This window comes from Ochotona curzoniae, unplaced genomic scaffold, assembly GCF_017591425.1.
Source record: "Ochotona curzoniae isolate NIBS_2020 unplaced genomic scaffold, NIBS_Ocur_1.0 contig_908, whole genome shotgun sequence".
NCBI classification, from domain to species: domain Eukaryota; kingdom Metazoa; phylum Chordata; class Mammalia; order Lagomorpha; family Ochotonidae; genus Ochotona; species Ochotona curzoniae.
In genome coordinates, this window is record NW_024466607.1 from 11,527,125 (window position 1) to 11,553,120 (window position 25,996).

The 25,996-nt window shown below is 43.4% G+C and overlaps 1 protein-coding gene across 2 annotated transcripts in view; it reads right to left on the minus strand.

The window, feature by feature from the left end:
* Window positions 1-25,996, minus strand: part of ULK4 (unc-51 like kinase 4) — a 286,847-nt gene that overhangs the window by 180,667 nt on the left and 80,184 nt on the right. For both annotated transcript variants that reach the window (XM_040994292.1, XM_040994293.1), the window contains exons 22-29: window positions 23,220-23,353; window positions 21,218-21,339; window positions 21,042-21,098; window positions 16,464-16,515; window positions 16,286-16,380; window positions 8,972-9,023; window positions 8,717-8,861; window positions 2,101-2,193 (exon numbers count right to left, since the gene is read on the minus strand). In XM_040994292.1, the coding sequence (XP_040850226.1) occupies window positions 2,101-2,193; window positions 8,717-8,861; window positions 8,972-9,023; window positions 16,286-16,380; window positions 16,464-16,515; window positions 21,042-21,098; window positions 21,218-21,339; window positions 23,220-23,353 (750 nt within the window). The remainder of the gene's footprint in view (window positions 1-2,100; window positions 2,194-8,716; window positions 8,862-8,971; window positions 9,024-16,285; window positions 16,381-16,463; window positions 16,516-21,041; window positions 21,099-21,217; window positions 21,340-23,219; window positions 23,354-25,996) is intronic.

Below are 25,996 nucleotides of genomic sequence, written 5' to 3' on the forward strand. Positions count from 1 at the left end.
ATCCTGCTGCTTCCCCCCATCCTCACCCCCGCTTCTCTCTCCCTACCTCCCTCTTTCTGTAACAGTCTTTCAAATAAAAACAGAATAAATCTTTTAAAAAGTGAATGGGGACAGAGGCAGGAAAGCTTAAACTTTTGAGTTTAAGCTAACACTGACATATGTTAACCCTCATTTTAACACCTCACTTCTTGCAAAGAAGCCAACAGAACAGGATCTAGAAGGGATTTCATGTAAGGCAAAGGTGACACATGGTGAAAGAGATGAAAAACAATTTTAGTTAACAATTTAGTCATCTTTGCATCTGGGCACTCAAAATTTATCAAGCCCTTTTAAATTGTCACATACTATTCTACATGATATGTAGAATTTTTATTTGCATAAAATCATGTAAGTTACATGACATTTCATTCAAAATCATTTATTCCAATGGAAATTTTTTTTCTATAGCAAATTCTTAGAAGCAGAACTAACCGTTGAAGGCTATATGCATTTCACATTTTAATTACAGTGAATTAACAGTTGAAGAGATGCAATATGAGCTGCAGTTAAGTGAATAAAAAAATGAGAGTTCATCTGCAATCACTAGTTTGCCCAAGATGTTGGCGTACTGATAAGACAAGACCTCTGAATCATTTCTATAAGCTAAAGAACACTTTTCAGGGAAATATGTATGGCATGCTACTAACAACACTATGTCTGACTTTTGTAAGCCACCCACCCCAAAGCAAACCTATTTACTTAGTGTATTCATGCATACTGAATTTCAGTGGCCAGAGGCAGGACAACTAGGGCATGTGGACAAGTAACAATTATCCATGCCAGAGAGATGTGGGAGGCATCAGGACTGGGAGACAGGCAAGTAAGGGGATCTCCTGGTTTCAGTGCTAGCAAAGGCAAATATATTCAAACACTATCAATTCAATAAAAAAAAACAAAAAGGTTATTAAAATTATTCTATTCAATTCATATAAACTCTTTAAAACAAATACTAGAGTCAAGCGACTACTCAATGCAGTTTAGTTTCCACACAGATCATCCAGCATCTGTTTCCTTCCCTTCTAGCTGAGAACACGGACCTGAACTGTAGCAGGAAGGGAGAGCAATCTCCAAGAGGTACGACATGGATGAACTCAGGTCAACAGGAGAAAAGGAAATGCAACTGACTCAGTCTACTGAAAGGATCAAAATGGTATATAGGATTAGTACTTGACATCCAAAGATCCAGAAAGGAAGCTCAAAACTCCTGGTCAACCTGAGCAGATTCAGTGTCTGTAATAAAAGTTTTTCTTTCAGAAGAGAGAACAGGCACTTTCTGAGTCATGACTTTGGAAGGTTAATTGGTCAGACTATCTCCACAAGGTTATAGAAACATGAAACTTCAAGTCGATCCGTGTAAGAAGCACGCTAACTCAGGGTTCCCCAGATAAAAGGCTTTTGCAACACAGCACAGCCAATACAGGCTGGTCATGTGTGTAGGGCTCCCTGGACCCCTATGACTTAGTCAAGGCACTTCCACAAGCCAGGTATACTGCTGACGAGTTACTCTGTTCAGCCTTTCTCTCGCAGCAGAAACGCCATAGCAACGACCTTTCCAGTCCCCTGCTGACAATGGTGAATGTGATGCGTAAGAACACGGCAATGGCCAAAGCTGGGCCAACCCGAAGCCGGGAGCCTCTTCCGGGTCTCTCATGTCGGTACAAGGATCCAAGACTTTGGGCTGTCCTCCATTGCTTTCCCAGGCCACAAGCAGGGAGCTGGATGGGAAACATGGCCACCAGGATACGAACCAGTGCCCATATGGGATTCCGGCATGTTCAAGGCGAAGACTTTAGCTTCTAGGCTACCACGCCAGGCCCAGAACACACCACTTTAAAGCATCAAGTACGGCACAGGATACAAACTCCAATGAGGGATACAGTATGAGAGTGAAAGCCACAGCAGCACAAATGACAGATCCTACAAGGTGTGAAACTTGAAAATGCACCACTCTGGCAGTGCAAGTATTGCTCTTTTAGAATTTCATCATCTCTAACCACATTTTCAGGAGACATAAAATTAATTTTGTAGATGAGAAAACAGAGAGCGCTGAACTCACAGTACCTGGTAAACGTTGGATTGTGTTCAGTCATGGCAACCAGCAGCTTCAGGGCGTACGCAGGCACCGGGTCAGGCTCCGTGAGAATGTGTTCGTACCTGCAATGACAGAGGGCAGCGCGGGATGCTCAGGTGTTCTCTGCACTTCAGTGCTCCTCTAAACAACAACAAAACACAGGCTGTATGGCGCAGCATCGGCAAAAATAGACACTTCCAAGCTGTAGGACCTGCACACGATGCACACCCTCGTGAGGCACCAACCTTGTTCATTTACCGAAGGTGATAATGGCATCGACTTAAGCAGTGGTGGTGTTTGGATCTTTCAGAGGAACAATCTAGGTGAAACATTTTTAAGCCGGGTACTGAGCCGAACATTACCACAAAAGATAAGTACTACTGGGATCAGTGTTGGGCACAGCTTTAAAGACACCGCATGGGGACCTGGCACAATGGCTCTGGCTCAAAGGCTCAATCCTCACTTGCAAGTACCAGGATCCCATTTGGGTGCCAAGTCATGTCCCAGCTGCTCCACTCCCCATCCAACTCCTTGCTTGTGGCCTGGGAAAGCAGTAGAGAATATCCCAAAGCCTTAGGACCCTGCACTCACATGAGAGACCTAGCAGAAGCTCCTGGCTCCTGGCTTTGGATTAGCCAACTCTGGTTGTTGTGGCCACTTGGGAACTGAACCAGCTGACAGATCTTTCTGCCTCTCCTTCTCTCTATAAACCTGACCTTCCAATAAAAAATAAATAAGTCTTAAGAAAAAAAAAAAGACCACTTGGGATGTTTGCATTGCACATCAGAGGGCCTGGGTTCCAGCATCAGAATCCAGCTTCCAGTTAGAGCGCTCCCTGGGAGAGAGCACGTGATAGCTCAACCACTTGCGTCCTTGCCACCCAAGGGACAAGCTTAGATTGATTTCTGGGCACTTTTGGCTTTGGGCATGGCCCAACCCTGACTACTATAAACATTTGGGGAGTAATCCAGCACATGTTTCTCTTTGCCCTTGAAGTAAGATGAAAATTTTAGAAAATGTCCACCAACATCCAGCAGGCTCAGGTGGTGTATTAAAACCAACACACAGGGATTCATTAAAGGCTCACGGGAGCCAACATACAGTTGAATTCCCAGCCAAGGTACTGCACAGCCACACAAGGACACACAGCTGGATCACAAGCAAAGAGAAGTTGAGCTACAGTCTGGAAGATGCTGCATGGAAGTCTCCTCATTCGCTCATTGTTTTCCACGCGATAAAAACGCAGCATCATGGGTAGGACATGGCAAACTTTCGACTGCTCTCCCAACTCAAGTTAGGTTGAGCCTGCTTCACACACCATGTCTCCTATTAGACAGCTTCAGCTTAGGGAGCAGCACCAAGTGGTCAGTGAGCACCAAAGGAAGGAGGGCATGAGCACATCCACCAACCCACCGACTCCCAGGGCTTAATTCTCTGGAAGAGCCAACAACTGGGGAGGAAGAGCTCTCTCAAAATCCAAAACAGATATTAAAAAACCCATGATGTGAAACAGACGGGCCTTTCAGCAGCAGAAAAGGGCCCCAGGCTTTCACTCACAGCTTATTTACCCTCATTTTGGAAGTTGTTCTAGAACGAGCTTAATTACGTGGCTGCCAAGCCTGTGGCCATTAAAGAGGAGACCAGTAAGTGGGGTAGGGTATTATTACAGGAAGGCAATCTGAGAATTGCAAGCCGTGAGACTTGACTGAACCTAGGAGAAACCAAGGAGAGCTAACCAGAGAAGCCCTCAGAAGGGCAGTAGTGCAGGGAGCATTTTGCAGAGAGAGCGAGCGGCTCACACATCAGGTGACACCCAAGCCCCAGCACACGCCGTAACTTTTGAAATGAAGACAGTCAAGAAAGTACTTAGTTAGGTACTGCATTCTGTTCAGAGCCTAGGATATAACTGATTTCTAGAACGTGCACCTACATTTTTAAGGTATAGTAATTAAAATATTTGCCCATGTATGACAAAGATAAAAGACAAAATACTAGGCATTCATCATAGCATTACAACCAGATATTAATCAGTAAGAGTAGTGTATTTAAAATTAAAAGTACCATAACCAAGCATGAATGATACCAAGAAAGAAAGAAAAATTAGCATTACTACCTTAAACTGATATCCTTTCTCTTAGGAAAATGACAAACTGAGTAAATTTTTAGAGGATGACTAAAACTGTGTTTCACAAACCTGAACATACAATTTGAGTTTTACGTTACAAAAAGGGAACGTCTTAGCATATCAGAATGAGGATCATTAGTTCTAAATATACTTACAAGAGAACAGGCTCATATGCCAAGCTGGGGGCACTCAAGAAGGCTCTCCAGCTCAGGGACTTGCTAGAAGGCCTTGGAGAACTCAGAAAAGCTATCAGGCTACCAATTACGGTTCATTACATGAAAGCACAGAGATGAACATCAGCAAAGATCAAAGGAGCACAGGGCCGAATCCAAGAGAAGCCAGGTGCAAGCTTCCAGATGCCCCTCCCTGTGGAACTGTCTAGTGCTTAGTTCTCCTAACGACAACGTGTGGTGTCCCAAGTGAAGGGCTGTTCACCAGTGAAGCTCAGTGTCTGAAGTATTCACAGGGAATCAGTCACAGGAACACGGAGCACCTGTGTGGCTGAGCATCCCCACCATCTCCGGCCAGTCCACAGGTCAAGATGATAGGCTGTAACTCAAAACCCCTGCCACCATTCACAATGCCAACCTAAATTATCAGCATCATTCAAGGTCCCAGGTATACAAGACATTGTTAACAGGTAAGATATTCCAAAGTTTAGGAAGTCATCTCCCAAAAGGCGGTCAAGGGCCTGTCTCATCGGAATGTGCAGCATTTGAACACCTGCTGGGCTGAATCCTAACAGTTCATCTCCTTACATGGAAACTAAGCCACTGCCAACTAAGTCACAAACCAGAGAATGTTCTACTCTGGGCTCACCAGGGTCAGGAAACTGCCTCAAAATGAAGTGAGGGTGAGCAACTTCTGGTCAGTCAACCATGGACCCGGGATAAGTCCCAGACATACCAGCACATACGCTGAGGGGAGCCACACGAATTTTTAAAGTTTCTCAAGTGACTTCCTAACTCACGTGCTTATGTAGAAACTAAATCTCCCTGCAAAAAAACAAAATAAAACAACAACAAAAACCAATATGAACAAGTATTTATAAATATAATGGGGAAGGAAAAATAAATGCAAAAAATTTAATGTGAAACATACAGACTCTACATTTAAAAAGATCTTGTGAAAACATTAAGACCTGACATCAGAGCGTGTTGAGGCTGTTGCGGGTTATCTAACCTCGAAAGCGGAGGGAAAATGGAGACATGTACTTGGCCCGTGCATGAGAATTCTCCAACGTATATAGCTCTATTTACCTCCAGCTGGGAGATTTAAAAAAAGGCAAAATTCATAATGAAATGAAAATGCTTAGCATACAAATAGTGGCTGTATTTTAGTTTAATAAAGATAGGTTTGCCATGGTCAGCAAGATCTAGCCAAAAATACACTTTGATTTATTAGGCTTGTCTTCTACGATGCACAGATGAAGCACATAGTAATTGGGTCCCACACTTCCCTAAATGCAGCCCACCAGAAAAACAAAGTCAGGGATAAATCTTGCCTTTTGAAATAGTCACAGAGGAAACGACCAGCAAAGAACTGGCCCATTTCAATGGACAGGGAGTTAGGTAGGAGCATTTTGGTGCCTTCGGTGTGACCACTGAGTGGCAATGCCCTGTCCTAGATGCCATCCTTCCGCCCCCAGGATCTTCACTAAGCATGGGGTAAAACATCTGGAAAAGCTCAGGCAGGGCAGGCCACCCACACTAAATTCACATTCTCACGAAAAAAGGCAAAAACGCCCCCAAACCACTTACTTGTGACCCAGAAAGAAGAGCTCAAGAATGGGCAGTCCTTATGTCTTCACTCCTTCTCCATTCTAAAACAAGTGCCTGGCATGGACAGCACTCCCTTGGATGGAACAGGAGTATGCTGAAACCAACCATCAAGGCTGAGAAACTAATCAAAGGATTCCCGCAGCACAAAGAAGCACCTCCAATGTGCAAGCGGGGAGGGCGCCATTCTCAGTGGGGAAGCCACAAACTCCTATTGCCAAGGAGTGTGCTTGGGAATGCTGGGTTAGGAAGTGGGAAGTGATTCTGGAATATCTAGGAAATCTTAAAGGGAAACACAAGGAGGAAGATGCAGCTAAATTGCAAAGCTAATCTACATTATAGAATCAAAACAACCATTAAGTGTAGAGTGAGATAAAGATTCAAATAGTAAATCACATGGGAAGGAAGGTAATACTTAATATTGCACAAGAAACAGCCAAGAGTCTCGGAAAGGAAGTGAGACTACATGTCAGACCAGACCTTAAGAAAAGGTATCTCCAATAATTTAGAAATGGAAGTGAACATTTTCAGCTTCATTAGAACATTAAAATAAGAATATTTATACTTCAGAACAATGTAAAGTGAGGTAAATATAACACTAGGGCTTTTTTTAATAAACATTTCTTAATGACAAAGCCACTACGTGAGAGATACAGGAAAGACTCCTGGCTCCTGACCGTGGACCGGTCCAACAGCCACTTAGGGAGTGAACCAGCAGATTGAAGAATTTTCTCTTTGTCTCTCCTTCTTTCTGTAAATCTGCCTTTCCAATAAAAAAAAAAAAAAACTTTAAAAAAGAACATTAAATGAACATATTAGTTAAAATTCATTTAAAGAAACTTTAACATCACACTTAAGCAGTCCTTTTATAAAAAGATGCCTCCAAAAGTACTTGGCAAATATATATATTATGAAAAAATCATGTGTGGACATGAAACACTGTGTACATCAAAATTAACCATCTTTAATCCCTCGTCCCCTGGAACAGGCACATATTAAAGAAAACATGCATTTATTTTAGTTCAAATGAATAACACAACGAGCATTAGAGATGATAAATGCTATTTCATAACCTGTTCCAAAAAGAAAAAAAGGGACAAAAGCTGCTGTACGGAGAAATTTTCTTTCAGTTCTGTGGAGTTGTTGACAATTGCCGCTGCCTAAACTCTGATTCCCTGGAGAATCAAGCCCTCCCTATTGTAAGGGACATCCCTTAAAAAGTGCTCTGGGAGTGTTTAGAAAGCAGATGTCCAAAACATGCTTTTTTTTTTTCAATCATGCTTTAGCTACATTTTAGGGCATTTCCTTATTCAAAGGGGAAATCTGAATATATATGAGTACTTTGAGTACTGCGAGATAGCCCACTCATTCATCTCACCAGGCCTCATAATGTCATCAGATTCTCATATTTTATTGCATCCATGTAAATACAGTACACATGCACATTCACACGCATACACAACAAATAGAACTAAGAAATGTGTTCGATAATTTATCACCAAGCAGTCTCCACACTGTTTATACAAACAACCGTTTCCTTACTGTAAGTATCAGAAGTATCATACTGAACGGACTCATTTTCAGAAGTCTTCCTGACATTAACTCCAGAAGCTTCCGAAGGAAAAAAGGACCAGGAGGTTGCGTGGTACTCCAAACCCAGCCAGATCAAGTCTGCATCAGGCCAGACACAGAGCAAGGGTCGGCAGGCAGGAGTGACCCACGTGAAAAAATCCACCTCTTCAACCCAAAGGATGGCTGATGGCCACACCTCAGCAGCTAGCTGTAGCCGTCGTTTATGTGACTTGATTTTACAGTTATGATTCTTAACACTGACTAAAGTTGGAATTCTGATGGCATGGCTTCTATATTATGATCCATATTTTTGGGGGACATGAAAACAAATCTTGAGAGAGTGGAGCAGAGAGAGGAGCAACAGGAAAGGCTGCCATCCTTGAAACCCTGCTGTAAGAAAAAAGAACTTTCCTGGTAACACTTGATCAATTCCACCACCTCTCCCACTAGCCTGCCCCCACTGAAAAATAATAATAATCATCCTGTTTATAACTGACTTTTCATTCCAGGAATTTGGGGGGTAAGACTTCCTCCCATCTCTATCAATTCTGAAAAGTTAGAAAAAGCTTCAAATTCATCTTCTAGGTATTGCATTAATGACCTTGACTAATACACCTCACTTCTTATAAGACGTACATCTTTCAAAATGCGTAACTTGCTAACCCGGTGCAGTAGACTAGCAGCTAAGGTCCTTGCTTTGCAAGAGCCAGGATCCCATAAGGACACCAGTTCTAATCCCAGCAGCCCCGCTTCCCACCCAGCTCCCTGCTTGTGGCCTGGGAAGGCAGTCGAGGATGGCCCAAAGCCTAGGGAGACCTATAGGAGGCTCCGGGCTCCTGGCTTTGGACAGGCACAGCTCTGGCCATTGTGGCAGCATGGGGATTGAATCATTGGGCAGAAGCTCTTCCTCTATGTCTCTCCTCCTCTCTGTGTATCTGACTATCCAATAAAAATAAATCTTTTTAAAGAATGTATAACTTGAGAGCCGAGTAGCCATCCACATTTCTAGACCTTGTGCATGTTGCAGAGACAATCTTGAGGGCAGAAACGTAAGGGCCCAGAGATCCCAAACCAGCTCTGGATGTGGCTGGACAGGCCCTCCCTGCGTGGGCGCAGCGGTGTGACACTTACTGCGGAAGCAGGACATCCCTGATGAGGGCCAGAAGACTACTGTCAGAGTCGCTGCTCGCGTCCTCCGCGCCGTGCCCAGCCTCCTGGATGACCAGCAGAGACGTGGTTTCTGAGAGCAGCCGCAAGCTGAAGAGCCGCCACTCCACTGTTTGTAACGGGGAGGGGAGAGAAGGCCGAGAATGTGATGCCATAGAGACACGGTGAAAAAATAAACTGCACGGAGGACAGAGTTCTCCTGGGTGCGATCCCACTCACCATTCTGGCTTTGAACCAACGAGACCAAGGGCGGCAGGATATAATCAACAACCTGAAAGAAAGGACGTGAAAGGCTTGGCTCAAGTCTCCATAAACACGCAACTGCTAACAGTCATCATCTGTGCTTTTGTCCATAGACACAGCCACTAACCAAAGGAGTGGGAAAATCCAAACGTTAAATTTAGTCTGGATAAATTCTCTGTGACATTTAATAAATCACCAAGCTCATTTAACTTTGATAAAGGCTTCAGGTCAAAATGACATTATGAAAATTTTCAAGAAAGTAATATCTCAAAATCTTTAGAGTTTATGAAAGGAATTTTGGAATAGAGTGTAAACCCTGCTTGGAATTAAAACAACAAACTAATATGTGTAGGATAGTAATATTGCTTATGCTTAAGCTAGAATGACTATCAAAATGTTGGGAGCAAAAAAAAAAGTCACACAATCTACATTTTATCAAAGGCATCAGAGAAATATGACAAGTTAATATTTTAAAATAGATTCAAATGACATAAATCCACCCATCATTTCTCAGTTAATAAACCATGCCTCATTTTCCAGATACTTGAGACAGAACCCAATCAAATATGACATAAAACTTGGCCATCCCCTCCCCCCCGCAAAAAAAAAAAAAAAAATCACAAAATTTTTTTTCTCCAAAATACCAAATAAGATAGGACAAATCACTGTCATACTTTAGTCCTGAAATCTACAGCTCCTTAGAGAGCCAATTTCAGTGGCAATACACAAAATGCCTGGCATCCATGTACTTGTTCTCTCTGCATCAGTACAATGCAGGAGAAGCTGTCCAGAGTCCAATGGCCCAGGAGGGAGAACTGGATGGAGCTCCTGGCTCCTGGTTCCAGCCTGGAAGTGAGCCAACGGATTGCAAACCTCTCTTTTCTAGCTCTCCTTCTTGTCACTCTACACTTCATAGTCTTTCAAAAGAGAATACTGGGATGCCACTTGCATATAACCTGTTATTAAAACTTACCACAAGACTCTGGGGAGAATGATTCTCTCTGATGAATCAAGCATAACATGTTGGAAAGCCAAACAATGCCACATCAACCATAGTTTAAGAGAACACATCTTTCAACTGATTATGTCTACATCTATATGTTACACGACACATTTATATATTCACTGAACATTTTTCTTGAAGAGTTGGAGAGCAAGCGAGCTCCCATCAACTGGTCTGCCCTTAAATAGCTGCAAAAAAGCTGGGATGAGGAACCTCAACACGTGTCTCTTTTCTGGGTGGCAGGAACCCAATAACTTGAGCCATCACTTGCCATCTTCTAGGAAACTCACTGGCAGGAATGGGAACTGGGAGCAGAGCCAAGGCAGGGCGGTGTGTCCCAACAAGCACCTTAATCCCCATGACAAACACCTGACCCACAAACATATTTAAGAATGAAACCTTCCGGGCCTGGCACAATGGTGCAGTGGTTAAGGTCCTCGCCTTGCACGCCCGGGATCCCACATGGGTGCAGGTTCTAATCCTGGCAGCCTCGCTTCCCATCCGGCTCCCTGCCTGTGGCCTGGGAAGGCAGTAGAGGACGGCCCAAAGCTTTGGGACCCCAAACCCGCATGGGAGGCCCGGAAGAGGCTCCTGGCTTCGGATTGGCTCAGCTCCAGCCCTTGCGGCCGCCTGGGGAGTGAATCATCGGACGGAAGATCTTCCTCTCTGTCTCTCCTCTCTGTATATCCACCATGCCAATAAAAATAAAGTAAATCTTAAAAAAAAAAAGAATGAAACCTTGCAAGAGGATATAAGCATTATTCTCCTGAATGATACATAGCACCTTAAACAAATCAAGTCTGGTATTAAAACTGTATTTCACAAATGGACATTCAGCCTAATGTTTAAGACCCAAGTCCAACCTTGGAGTGTCCAGTTCCAGCTCCCAGCTGCAGCGCCTGACTCCAGCTCCCAGCTTAGGCAGACTTGGAATGTCGGCATAATTACTCAAATGGTTGGGCTCCTGCCATTCCTGTGGGAAACCTGGACGCTGTGTTGTACTGCTGGCACGTGTCTGGCCTAGTCCTGGCTCTGAATGACCTTCAGAGGGTGAACCAACAGACTGGAGTACACTCAGCATATGTATCTCTTTACATATAATGTAAATATGTGTGTGTATGCACACACATATATGTAAACTGTTTGCCGTCACTGTCTTTCTGCCTTAGAACTTTACTGTTTATACACTTGAAGATCTCTATTTCACAAAAATATCATTTAATTTTTCAATTAACATAGTTTTTCTGCCAATTCTTCAAGGCAATTTTAATAGTTAACTCAAGTTGTTAAAATTTCAATCGTTCCTAGTGAAAATGACCCTCTAGAAGACGTAACAGGTGGAAAATAGCAATGAGAAAATTAAATGCTTCCTGTAACGTGCAAACGCAAAGAAAATCCAGACGACAGCTTGGCTATTCGTCGTTAGCTCATATTTTTCCTGAGCTATACAGTTGATTACTAAGTGAAAGTTACTCAGTAGGATATGCACTGAAAAATAAAATTCTCCTGAAAATGTACACTCAATGAGTCTAACCAGGAAAATTTTATTCCTGTTATATTCAATTAGTGTTTTCAAGGGGGGGGGGAATCATTTTTAAAATCCTAAATCCTGCCCACTCCTTCCCCCTCCCCCCCATGGGAGACTTGAATGAAGCCACTGTCTCCTGGTTTCAGCCTAGTGGTAATGGTTCAGCCCTGGCCAACTGGGGAGTGACCTCAAGGATAGAAGGGTGGGTGGACGGGTGTCTCTCCATATATCTATCACTGGTCCATTCAAATAATTTAAAAAACTCAATAGCTACTAAGGCCATAAAACAATGAGCACATTTATAAATAAACACAAAGCTACAACAAATAAGAGCACATCAAACAGAGGGATGGAGACAAGTGCGGGCTTCTTAGAAGATGGAGTGGGGGGCTTCGGAGCAGGTTACTGTGGGCTGAGAGCTTCAAGCCTAGTAATACACAGCTGAGGCTCTAATTGAGTTCTAGATGCCTCAATTGGAGCTCTGAGATCATCAGGAAAACTTGGATTTTTAAGTATCTGGAGTAACTTCCTTTGGACTTAATTTGAAAGCAAACCATTTGAGAAATAAGCCCGCAGAAGGAAGCTGTGGTGAGCATTCTTTCTCATTCACTCATTCTCTAATGCTGCCTGTCAAAGAAATAAGTAAAAACCTTTAAAGATAATTATGCTTACTAATAATGCTGCAGGATTTTTCTTCATTTGAAAATAACTGGAGAGTATCACCCGAGTCCAAGTAAAGCTCAATCCATATTTCTAAGAAGTCACATTAAAATGCCATGTTTGAGCAACCACACAACCCCACAGAGCAACCTTACAGTCTGACAACACAGATGAAGGAGGGAAGAAGCCTCTAACAACTGAACTGAATCATTTCCAAGTCACAGTGCAGAAACCACGCCAACAAAATCTGACACTGCAATTCCACAGGGAGCGTGGGGCCTGCTAGCCGTGTCAGAGAGGAATCTGAAGCTGCGACACTCCTGGCTTGGAACACGGAAGAAGGAAGAAGCCACAAGCCACTGAACATGTGTGTCCTCCACATCTCTATCGAACGCATGTGCAGAAATGCAGCAGGTGAGTGTCGGGCTCGTGAGTGTACACACGCATGCCAGCCAGCTTGTGGATCTGTTCTTGCCTTCACATGCTCGCTGGCCATTTTGGACAGTCCACTGTGCTCTCCATCCCCACCAATACTCGGTACTAACACAGGCATTAGGTGTAATTATAGCTGAATTAACTCAGTATTAGCCTCAAGGCTTTAGTTGTAAATCTGACCTAAGGATAGGGATTTTTACTTTAGAATGCTAAGGTTTGGCTAATCTTTTTTAAAGTTAAAGAAGCAGAAATACATTCTAGGCAAAGCACCTATTTTACAGCCAGGAATAAAGAACTCACCTCTATGTCTCCTTTTGCTATTAATAACGCTTTTTGAAACCACATGAGTTGGGAACAAACTCTCTAATTAACATCATTGTGGCTTTCTGTCTGCTATGTAGGCCAGCTTGGCGGTTCCCAACCCTGAAGCATTGCATGGTCTAAAAACTCTGGGAAGAACTGAAGTTAAGGTGCCTGTGCTTAGCAAGAATTAAAGGCATTTAGCCACTTCCATATAATAAAGTATTGATTGGGAACCTTGAACAGAGCGTGCTACATTTCAAACCCTGGGGGTTGAATCTTTACCTTCATGTATTCCAGTCATGCTCAAGAAGAGATAATTAGAAGATTTCCCATGAGTTGTAGAAAGAAAACAATAGTTCTATGAAGTTGGTAAACTGCAGGGATGCATTCTCTTATCATAATAGAGGCTGTAGTTTCAATAATCAGGATACTTGGATTTCAGGCTGAGAAAGCAAACTAATTAATTTTCTATTTAAATGCAACAAATAATTATAAACATTGTATTCTTAACAAATTAGCCATGAGGTTATTGTTCATTAGGGGGAAAAAAACCAATAAGCAACATCCAAGCAAATAATATCTCAATTGAAGATTTAGAGTTCATTGCCATGAAGAGGACTGTGAGGAGCAGGGCTTTTGGCTACCGTGGGTTCCCTGGATTGGCTACTATTGTTCTACTGGACAATCCAGAAATGCCACATACAATACAAACAGTATGATGGCTCAACTGGCTGATCCTTTACTTCCAAGCGCTGGCATCCCACACGGGTGATGGCTCATGTTCCAGTTGCTCCACTTCCCATCTAGCTCCCTACGTGTAGCCTGGGACCCTACACCCACATGGGAGACCAGAAGAGGTTCCTGGTTGGATCGGCTCAGCTCCGGCTACTGCAGTCATTTGGGGAGTGAGCCAGTGAATGAAGATCTTCCTGTCTCTACTCCTCTCCGTAAATCTGACTTTTCAATACAAAGAAATAAATCTTAGAAAAGAGAGGGCTCCAGCTCCATGCTAACATACACTGGAAAGCAGCAGCAGAGAGCCCAGGCAGTAAGGCCTGCGCCATCTGTGTAACAGACCTGGGTAGTGCCTGGGTCAGCCTGGCTGCTGCAGGTATTTGAGGAGCAAATCAGCAGATGGAAATATCTTTCTCAGTCCCTCTCATTTCATCCCTCTTGTCCTCTCTCCCCATCACTCTGCCTTCTGAATAAGTAGATGAATGAGTCAAAACTAACTAAGAAACCTGTCCTAGTGAGTTCTACTCTCAGATCTGTATTCCCAGTGACCTGCACATTGGGTGCAGCTGATCTTGGATGGGGCACTGCTGCACCTGGCAGAGCCCTTGGCCACCTGGCACATGCAAGTATAAGCTCTTTCTGCTGGAAGGAACATCCTCCACGCCAGGTCTGAGGGATTTCCCACAGTGGACTTCAAGGTCAGTGGCAGCAAAAAGTGAACAATTACATCTCCACACATAAAATAGCTTGGTTACAAGATATAAACACCACCAGAAACAAAGAACTTTTACAGTCTTTTGATAATGCAATTATCATATTGCACACAACCACATTTTACAAATGTGAATAGATGAACTGCAAACTAGAAAGGATCTACCAGGAAGGAATCATGATAAAAAGCAGCACAGACTTTAAGAGGACAAGCAGAACTTCCAATGATGGTTGAACTCACACAACAGAAAAATGACAATCAAATGTGCAATAATTATATCTGGCATAACATATGAGGTCAGTCAGAACAAAGAAAGATGATAAACATAGAAAATACAGGAAGGAAGTTTGTTATACATATTGAATTGCCAAAGGAAATCTAGGGTACTTCAAAAAAAATCAATGGAAAGGTCGAAGTGCAACATCAGTTTAGGGGCAGGCACTGCGATTCAGCAGGTTAAAAACAAAGTCACTAGGATCGGCGCTACAGTACAGGGCGTTAAGATGCCATCTGCAGTGCCAGCATCCCATAGGAGCATCGGTGTGAGTCCTGAGAGGGAATGGGAAAAGGAGAAAAAGAAATTCTTCACCTACAGGTTCACTGCTCAAATGACCCTAACAGAGAGGACGGAGCCATCACACCGGCTCTGACTCCAAATTTCAATACAGTTACTAAATTCAATATTTTGATTTATTCCTATGACAGGTATTCCCCAAACTCAGGAGTGACTCCTGTCTAAAAGTCGGCTTAATGGTTTCATCACTGGAAATTGATTTATTTGAGCTCAAAACCTTTGCCTGAGGGTTGGGGCTGTGGTCCAATGGATTCAGCTACCGCCTATAATGCCAGCATCCCCTGGAAACACCAGATCAAATCCTGCCAGCTCCACTTCCAACCCAGCTCCCTGCCACTGCTCCCAGGAAAGCAGCAGAGAATGACCCAAGTGTGCTTCCCACATGGGAGACCCAGGTGACATTCCAGACTCCTGGCTTCAACCTGGAAACTCATTCTCTTCCTTTCTCTACATCATGTCATCATTCACCTCTGCTCACTCTTTCTCAGTCATCTAAATAAATAAATCATCCTTTAAAAAAATACACATATAATGCATCATCCCAAGCAGTCCCAAATCACTAGTGCCTCATGTAAGGGTCAGGGAAGAGGCTGAAGGGGAGCAGGGAGAGTTAACAAGCAAAGGGTGGGACCATGTCTGGGTGCCCTGACAGCACCCACAACAGCCACACTGGCAGAACCTGGCCCTGCTCCCTGCACTGCATCCTTAGTCTCTTCCCATCCGTCCTCTAGGCCAGAAGGGGCCTTCTGTCAACAGCAGAGGAGGAAGCCTCCTTCCTCTCCTCTCAAGGCAGCCGGCAGCTCACTTGAGGATTACTCGAAGGTAGAGGTTCTTCAACAGTGCGATTTTGCCACCCAGAGGACACATGTCGGTACATAGAGACATTTCCAGGGGCCTCAACCGAGCAGAGATGGGGCAGGTGCCACCAGCCTCTGGTGGGTCTGATAAATGTCCTGCTGAGCACAGGATGCCCCTATGAACAGAACTGCCCATCTCGAGGTGCCTACAAGGTCAAGGCTGAGAAGCTCTGCCTCTGTACTGTTGATGAAACAAGCAATGACCAGGCAACCAGTTGGGGAGGGTCAGGGGACACGTGTGGACCAGGAGGGACAAGGATGAGCACAGAAAAACCCTGGGAAAGTCAACAAAGAGGAACACCACAGACTTCCCACATCCATTCTGCCAGAGGGAGCAGCAATTATGAACGGTCACTTCACATCAGGAACACATACAAGCCTGGCACAGACACATACACACACACACCTATGTCATATCTTTTTACATGGACAATTCCCAAGTAAATTAACAAGAAGCTTTACTCCAAAGCTGCCAGAACTGACCGTGGAGCGATAGTCTTTCAGTAAGAGAGGATACTGTATTATTGCTTCAAAGGCCGACAACGTGATCTTGATAAATTCTTCTGATGCTGTCAGCCCTAGGAATAAAGATTGCAGGTGTTTATCAAGCACAGTACCAAAGTGCCTCAAGCAATGATAAACGGCCCCATGGTCTACCTACCAATGGCTCCATCTATATTCGTTTCTCCTGAGTCTACCGATGTAATATGACTCTAGGGAAAAAAGAAAATATTCAGTCAGCATAACTTTAAAAATAACCCAAAATGTTTTACCCCCAAAGTGTAGCTATCATTCTTTATAAAATAATTCATAGAGGGCATTAAAACCTTATACCTAAACACCATAATCTGTTCTTACACATTAAATACTGTACATAAGTTAAACATTATGATACTTTAAAAATGTACAACGCACTATTAATGTGCTTTCATGCTGGAATACATTTAATACAAACATAAGCCCCTACAAGAGTCCAAGTGATCCAAATGATGTAGAACCATTTGCAATAACATGACCCACCCACTTGTCTCACAACCTGGGAAGTCAGAAAGAATGGCACCTGCTCAGATGAGGCCGTTTCAGAGCAGGGTCAAGGCTTGGCTACATACATTCAAAGTGGATCAAGATGCATGCCCTCCCCACCACCCCCATTCCACCTGCCTTTCTCTCCCCAGGAGGGAATCACTTTCGTAAACTCATCGATTCCTTAGTATATTACAACATCTTTCACATATATGTGTGCTCCCAAATAGTGTATTGTTTGAATGGGCTTTTTTTAACTGAAATTATATCAAACTGTATTCAGTTGATACAATTGAAATATATACCCTTTAAATTTTTTTAAAAAAAAACTACTATGCTACAACATGAAATTGAAAAGGCAGAATTTAAATCTCCACATACACTCATATATACACAGTATAGCCTCAACCATAAGTATTTCTGTCATATAAAAATATAATTTTCATAAACAATATACATGAATAGAAAATATTACTAGGGACACAATACATAAACAATGTTTGTGGGTAAAATTATGGATGACTTCATTACTTCAAACTTCACATAATTTTTCACATTTTCTTTAATAAGCATGTGCATTACAAGTTGAATAAATCTAAATTAACCTTAAAATAACAATCTTAAAAGACTTGTATTTTCTCTATAGGTTTAAAAGAAATTACAAGCTCTTGGAAAACAAAAAATGACTGGGTATTGTAAATTTTTTTCAGTGCATTGGTAAGTAAGCAAAGAGGAGAAAAAAAATTAAACCCACACAAGGATTGCAATCCATACATACTGTTTATAATCTTAACTGAAATCAAAATCTTACAAAATTCCAAAACAGGCATGCACGTTCTGATGAATTTGATATTCAACCAAAAAATTTCAGAGGAACAGCTGTCTTGAGACTTAACTCTATGTCAGGTCAAAGTCCTCAGGTACCCAGAGCGGCAGGCACAGAGCAGTGAGCACAGAAGTCAGCCGGGGACCCTGGCACAGGAGACCCACTTCCGCCTGGTAGTTCTGCCCTTCCCTGCCCTTGGGATCTGCAAACCACCTCCACCAACTACCCTCTTCTCGTCAATGTCTACAGAGTTCTCTAGATGAAATTATGAGCTTCTTTTAATTTTCGTTCTTCCTTATACTTCCTCCCCTCTTAACTTTTTTTTTTAATCCCTAATGCATACTTTGATTTTCTAACTTGAATGCCTTTGGATAAATTTCTTCTTGATACTTCGCGTAAGAGGAGGTGATGAAGGAAGAGTGATGATAGGGTAGGAACTCCTGAGAGCCAAGAACGTGTGGGTGCGCATGAAAGTGTACAAATTCGAAAAGAAAGCTGGATGTGACCATGCACACTCAGTCCCTGGAGGTCAGCAGTCTCTTCCAGTGTTTTTCTCTGGCCATACTTAACTGATGGAAGTAGGGTGGCGGAGGTCAAGAGAATGAACATTTAGCCAAGATGAGGCTTTTTCTGGAAAGCAACAAGGGAAGGAGAGAGGGGAGTGGACGTTAAGGATACCCGCGAGGTAGCGAGGGGTGCTGAACCAGGGAATCCACATCAGTCTGCACTCCGAGCACTGTGCAGCAGCAGAGCCCAGCAGGGCAGGATGGCGAGGGGAGAGCCTGAAGTGCTGCTGGAGCTGGGCAGCAAGACAGACAGTGGAAACTGGTTGGGGGTGGAAGGGAGGGGACGGAGGGTCAGACAACGAGACTATAGAGCCAGCAAGCAGTCTGACATCAGGACAAGGCAGATGAAGGAAAGACAAACTCAAGGGCAGAGGGACAGGGGAGAAGCCGAGAGGGGCTGAGCCGTGGGAGCATCCTTCAGGGACAGCACGGTACTCAACACCAACAAAACAGGCACAGCATGGACAGTGATCTGGGTTCTAAAATGACCTTGAGGAATGGGGGGCCAATGACCCTGGATGCACAGAGACTACAATGAAGACTACTTCCAGATGGCGTCAACTTCAAGGCTGGCAGTGTTATCAGGGGAGTAAAGAACCTCCACCTGGCTGTCTAGGAATTTGCGGCAGACAAGAGCACCACCTAGTGGATAGGCAGAAGGGCGGCTGCGCCTTAGGGGTGCACCTGGGCTCTTCACCATCATTCAAGATGAAACCAATTTCTACAGCAAGCTTAGAAAACGAACTCACGATCTGTTTCAAAAAAGAATCTAACAAGCACATTCGTTTGCCAATGAATACGGCTGAGGCACCCTATTTTTTGAGTGCACCATGTCTATTTTATCTACAGCCAGAGCCAACATCTTTCAGCAAGCTGGTATCCGCCAATAACAAAAAGCTGTTGAGGGCAGGAAGTATTGCTCTATCTCTTTCTTGTTCTTTTGTAGGAAACCATGACCACCAACTGTTATACATTTATAAACAAGCCCTGAACTTAGAGGCAAACACAACAAGGTCCTCTTCCTCAGCTCGTTAACCCAGAACAAGTCAAAGGGACACAAGAAGCATGGTGGACATAACGCAGGCATACGCCCTGAGTCCGCTCACGCATGTCCTCAGTGTCATTTCTTCCCGAGTCTGGTCCCGCTCAATGTCTTCTTTCGGGAGGCCCAGACTTTCCTCCTGAGACTTCCCTAAACACGTAAATGCTTAAAACCTGAAGCTGGCATTTTTTCTCCAAGATGGCGCCCAAGGCAGAAAAGGAAGCTCCTGCCCCTCCCAGAGCTGAAGCCCAGGGAAGCCTTTGAAGGCCAAGAAGGCGGTGCTGAAGGGCGTCCACAGCCACAAGAAGATCTGCACATCACCCACCACCCCGTGGCCCAAGACGCAGCACCTGCGACCCAGATACCCTGGGAAGAGCGCCCCCAGGAGGAACAAGCTAGACCACTATGCCATCCATCACCAAGCTCCCCCATCACCTCTGCACTCAGTCCTACAAGGAGGGGAGGAGTTTCCCTAAAATACCTGCAAGATTCCTGAAGGACAAATTGACAATTTCATGTTGGAGACATTTGGTAATCCATTGGAAACCTGCAATGCACTGAGTTACATTTTTAGAGAAGAGTACCACACTTGAAAAAATAAATTAGTTTAGAGGAAAAACACAATTATACCTATCCCAAACTCACACTTGTGTCAAAATCTTCCTAAGCGAGCTACAAGGTGAGCAAAACTACTGATTTCAGGCATGGCTGCCGGTGCAATGGGATTGCACACCCAGAATTACAGCCATGCTAAAATGGTATACCCATGCTGTAGCTAAATGTGAGGAACAATTAAAGATGGGCATAAATAGAAATTCTAAAAATTTACAAATGCATGACTATTATACATTATATATTTTCTAAATTAAATATCTTCTAAAATTCAGAGCTGAAAATGTTAGTACGATAAGGATTAAAAATCCAACACAACAGTGGCCTAATAGTGCCTTCTATTCAGCATTAAAAAATAAAATACTTCATCTAAGGGTGAACTTGCTAAAAACCCACATTATCTGATGGGAGTGGCAATTTTTTTTTCTTAATTTTAAATGAGCAATAAAATTGAGGTGCCTGCTTTATTTCATCTAGATCTCTTGTGGCATTTTGAAAAATATCTGTCCAACTTCTTCTTTTTTAATCATATCTCAGTAACAGCAGAGATGCTACATGACAAACGTCTCAGCTGGGCCTTTGTGCAGCCCCTCACCTTATCACTGACAGGTCTAATGGCAACTATTACAGGCAAAGGAGAAAAACAACATCATTCATAAGACGTAACCTAAACAAGATGACAATTTTCAGTGAGGGGGAAAAAGAATGAAGCGTAAGATAGCCCACTGACTTTTCGTTTCCATCACCAAAATTAAAGCCTACCCTGGGATTCACTTAGAACAATGCTATTACACAGAGACACGGTGGAATTGGACGACGCAAGCCCAGGTAAATAAGAAAGAATATATATTCTTAGTATTTTGCTTTCACCAGTTTTATTATATATTTTTTAATCTACAGCATGTAAGTCTACAGTCATTGGAAGAGTTTCCGTGGGCTTATTTATCCTATTTAAGCCTGCTTCTAAACAACATACATTATCAGGCGAGAATGTGTTTTACTCCAAATGTCAAATTTTATTACCATTCAACAGATAAAAAATGTAAAAAGGTCACTTCCCTGGGGACAAATAAATACCACTGGGATTTTTAAATGACTCCGTTCTGACACCAAATTCCAGCAACACGGGAAATGGCCGCATCTTTAGCACCAGCACGCTGTGCTACTCACCAGAATGGTGCCATAACTGAAAAGGAACTCTTCGGTCACAACTTGGGGTCGAAACACCTGGGTGAAGAGAGAGATGTCAGTTGGACAGAGAAACGAAAACACGTGGTCTGAGGCCTAACACGGGGAGGAGGAAACAGAGCGCAGCCGTCAGCTCTCCCCAGCGCAGGGACGAGTACCTGTGAGGTCACGAGGTGCAGAACCACGGGCATCAGGGGCAGGCAGAGCCTCAGCTGCTTCACCTGAACCGTGGATGGGTGCTTGCGGCCGGAAACGTTGGCCAAGGCCGTGAGAATGTCACCTGGGAGGCGCAATTCAGAGAATGGCAGAGGTTAGATGGCGAATCCCGGGATCCCATGAGTCACTGCTGCTATAAGCTACTCTCCTACCAAGGCAAGACGCTAGGGGAGGCTGTGTCACTTTGGGGCACAAATACTAACATTATCAACAGACCATCATGTGTCTGGGGACAGAATGGCATGCTTGGCACATGCGCTGTCAGTGAACTCAACTTCTCATCGACTAAGTTAGAAGACAACTTATACATGGTTGAGCAGTGCTTTTAGATTTTGGGTTTTGGTATTTTCCAAATTTAAACAGTGAGTACCTACTACTTTGATATAAAAAAAAAAAACCTGAGGACAAAAATGTCAAACTATAAAGTTTATCAAGTAGAGATGACAACTTTTAAAACATGCTGCAGGATCAAAGTTTTTTAAAAAATCCTAAGGTTTATATCGGATGGTAAATCCATTAAGAAGTAAAACTTGCCATGTGTATGGATGTGAGGATCTTATTTGAATTTATCCTAAAGTATGATGATTTTGGCAATGAGCTCAGCCACCAATTGGACAATAATAGGCTTCAGATTGAAGACTTTTCTTGAGAACAGTGTAGTTTGGAATTAACTTTTGAGATCTGTATATAGAAAAGTGATTCCTTGACACAGGAAACAGGGAAGACCTAGAGAGAGGTGGGAGAAGAGCAGCCCAAACAGCAGCCTTAGACAGAGGGAGAGCATGGTTCCGTGTCCTGCGGCACCAGGGGGTGACAAGACCACACCAGAACATCCGATTCTCCATGAACAACTACAGGAGAGGAGCTCGAAGGCGCCAAATGGGACACACTGACAACAAGTGGGACATGCCAATTACTCCAACTCCATCAGTATACGTTGCATCCCCATAAATATGCATGTACAATTAGTATATTAATCAACAAATCATTTTTAATCTTAGGGAGATGAAATGCTAATTAATCTGATTTGCTCATCACACATCAAATGCATGTATCAACTTATCACAGCATACCCCAGAGTAAGAATAACTAATAAATAACATCTAAAGAAATGAATTGGGGAGTAGTTTATTGTCCATCATTAAAACATTTAAAAAAATAATTTCCTGATGTGTTGGAAAGGAATAAAAGCTTACTTTCAATCAGCCATGGAGACATAAGTGTTTCCATAACTTTGATTTAATGTTCTGAATTTCTGAGTCCAAGTATACTTTACTATGATGACTTAGATCAAATTTAACAGTTTAAATATTTCTGGTTTATAGCTACATCTGCTGGAAAAGCATGGAATGGGATTGATTATGTGTGTATGCGTTGGATTATTTTAACTTCTGCAAATAACAATTAAGTATGGGATTTCAGGAGCTGTAACATCCTTTGCATATTCTTGGTAGGTGCTTGCATCAAAAAGACAATTTGTGAAACCAAAGAAACTTCCAAACTTTGGAATTTAAACCAATATCAAAATACTTTCACATTAAATTTTGCCATCTTCGCCTTTTAATGAAAATGAATGCAATTTAAAGGTCTTTTTTCTTTCTGTGACTAACAATCACTCTGACTTCAAAGGGAAACTGTGAGAAAAGTTGCTCAGAAGACAGTGTAACTCCAAGACAGAGCAATGACAATGCTCCCCCCATGTCTTCTGAATAGCAGGTTTTCCTCAGCTAATACCTGAGTGTAACCTTTCAGACGCAACGCTGGCACAACGCTGGCACAGAACAATGACAAAGGCGGGGCGGAACCAAATTTGGGAGTTCACACTCAAGAAAAAAAAAACCACGTTGTTGTGCTGGCCTGCGAGCACAGACGCAGCGCCTGCATGCCCCACGGCACAGGCTGGGAGGGGACAGCAGCGGGCCCGGGGACCAGGCGCCAACTTACCCAGGATGCCTGGCAGCTCCTGCACCATGTGACAGATGAGCAGATCCAGGCACCTGGACAGGTACTCGTTGCCGCTGTGCTGCTCCTTGCCTGGAGAGGTCTTCCTGCTGTCTCGCTCGATGTACATCACCAGTCTACACACAGGCAAAGTGCAAAGATTACCTCTCATGATAAAACCCGCCGGGCCACAACCGAGGCAAGCGTTTCCAGAGGGCACGGTCCCCGTCATGCTGACATTTAGATTGCTACAGCTTGGCAGGTGCAGTCTTTTTTTCTCCCCCTCTCCTTTTACATTGGAAATCTCAAAATGTTTTTGCAGAAAGAAAATGAGGCAACTTTGATTGCCGACTATTACAAAACAATGCTGATTTCCTTTACCCAATGGTAGAAAACCACTGAAAAATGAGAGCTGGAGGTATCGGGGGCTGCAGGGAGCTCCTGGCACTCCCACAGGTCAAGGCAGAAGTGCTCGCTAACCGCATGTTTTACCAGTCATTAATACTGAAAACTTGCTAGGGACCCTCCAGGCAATGCACGCAAAATCTAACCCTCTTGGTAAACCGTGGACATAAATGCAAAGAATTATAGAGATAGTAGCTGCGAATTAAAACATCTGGACATGTCTCTTTGTCCACTAGCTTTCGGAGTCTTTCTTTCTAACACTTACTTCTTGTTTCTTCAAACCACACCAAATATCAACCACTCCTCTCCAACTTACAACTAGGGACAGCTCTGGCCCACCCCCCTGGATATTTAGGGTGCAGCTGCCAAGCTTGGGCTCCCTTTGCGGAATCCCATCAGTCCTGCTCTGAAGCTCTTGTCCCCCTTGGTTGTCTGCAGGGCGGACAGTCCCATGGAATCCCTTCACGGTCATTTCCCTGTTCATTGCTGTCCGTCTCTCCATTTCTGCTTTCCTTATTCCACTCAATTTTTGCTTCTCAGAATTTCCCATCAATTCCCACTTTCAAATGGAGAGAGATAGAAAACCATCTCTCTCCATTTGAAACACACACACACAGAAATCTTGCCTCTCAGCCTTTTTTACACAGGCCTCCTAACAGACTTATTCATAGATTTGTTCTGTTTCTTGCTGACCACAACTTGGGGAGTGAACCAGCAGATGGAAGATCTGCCTTTCCAATAAAAATAAATAAATCTTTTTACGTGCTAGGCAAAAAACTATGACATGCTGTTAAAACATCTGAAGACCAACGACATTTTTCTTTAAACTGAGAACAACCCAGATTAATATTGGTTGGACTAAAAGCAATCCATATGAAACATAAGCAGTTACTAGTGACACTTCATTTGTGTGACAGAACCTGGGGCGATGGGGCAGAAGGTGCGATGTTTGAGTTTTTTAAAATTTCTTTGGTCCTTGAACCACTAGTACATATCATCCACTTAATGCTTTAATGCAAGTATTTTTTAAAAATTAAACAATTTTGTCCTTTTTTTTTTTTTTAGTTGAAAAACACTTGACTGTATGGGCCACCTAATGAAACACCAAATGCTAAGTACAGGTTAAACAGACTACTGCTCTTGGTAAGACCTGTGCGTAGCAGAGGGTCAAGGATGAGGCTAAATTTCAAGAAAAACCAAAGCTTTGTCACAGTCCCTGTCAAGTGTGGTTATCTGATTCTATGCTTTTGCCGGGCTCTGTCTAACTTGGTAATGCTGGGAGAGATAGAACAACCAAACCTAGACGTAACCAAGAGCTGTAGCACTAACAATGTCATTTTGCACAAACTGTTTTAACTCTTCAAAGTGCTGGTCCTCTAAGTAAAAATGGGCTTCCAGGTAGGACTGCTACATGTGATGAAATGAGAAGCTTGCCAAAATAATGTAACTGCTATCACTACCACCTGCCACCACACTAGGGACCACACGATCCCGAGGACACAAGCCTGCCAGTTCTCCTGTTCACCCTACTCTGATGCACACATGTCACCATGGTCAAAAACACAGACTGTAGGTTCCCTTCCGGGGCACGCTGGTACACTGCTTCAGCTCATTAAAACAACACAGCATTGGGCATCCCTAGAGAGAAACGCACCCCACTACAACTATTTGACACTCTTTCATGCAGAAAGATCACAAGAATTTTCTTTTGGGAAAACAGTAACAGTGGTAACTGCCAGGCCAGTTAGTTTGGAGACAGAGTGCCCACCCAGCACCATTGATTAACCCGTTCTCCTACTGAATTCTGCTTCTCCTTTTGCAACACCGGCTTTTCTGTGAATGTTGCTGCACCTGCATCATGGCCTACAGAGGCCAGGGCATGTGCAGAGCAACAGGACTCAAAGGTTCCACCTGCAAGCACCACCAAACTGCCCATTCCAATTGATGCCCACACGCAGTGGACAAGCTTCCCTAATTACAATCTCAGCAACAGGCAGTGACATCAGATTTAATTTCCACCCATCCAACAAGTCTAAAACACTTACTGTGCAGTCAATTTGGATTTTATCTCTTTTTAAGATTTCTTTATCTTAACTAGAAACACGGATCAGATTTACAGAAAGATAAAGACCTTTCATTCATTGGTTCACTCCCCAAATGGCCACAATGGCCAGAACTGAGCTGATCCAAGGCCAGGAATTTCTTCTAGGTCTCTCACATGTATTCAGGGTCCCAAGGTTTTGAGCCATCCTGCACTCTTTTCCTAGGCTACAAGAAGGGAGCTTGATAGGAAGTGGAGCAGCTGGGATGGAAGTGACCACCAATCTCAATGCATGCCTCGATCTGGTTTAGTAGACAAAGCTGACCGGTTGCCC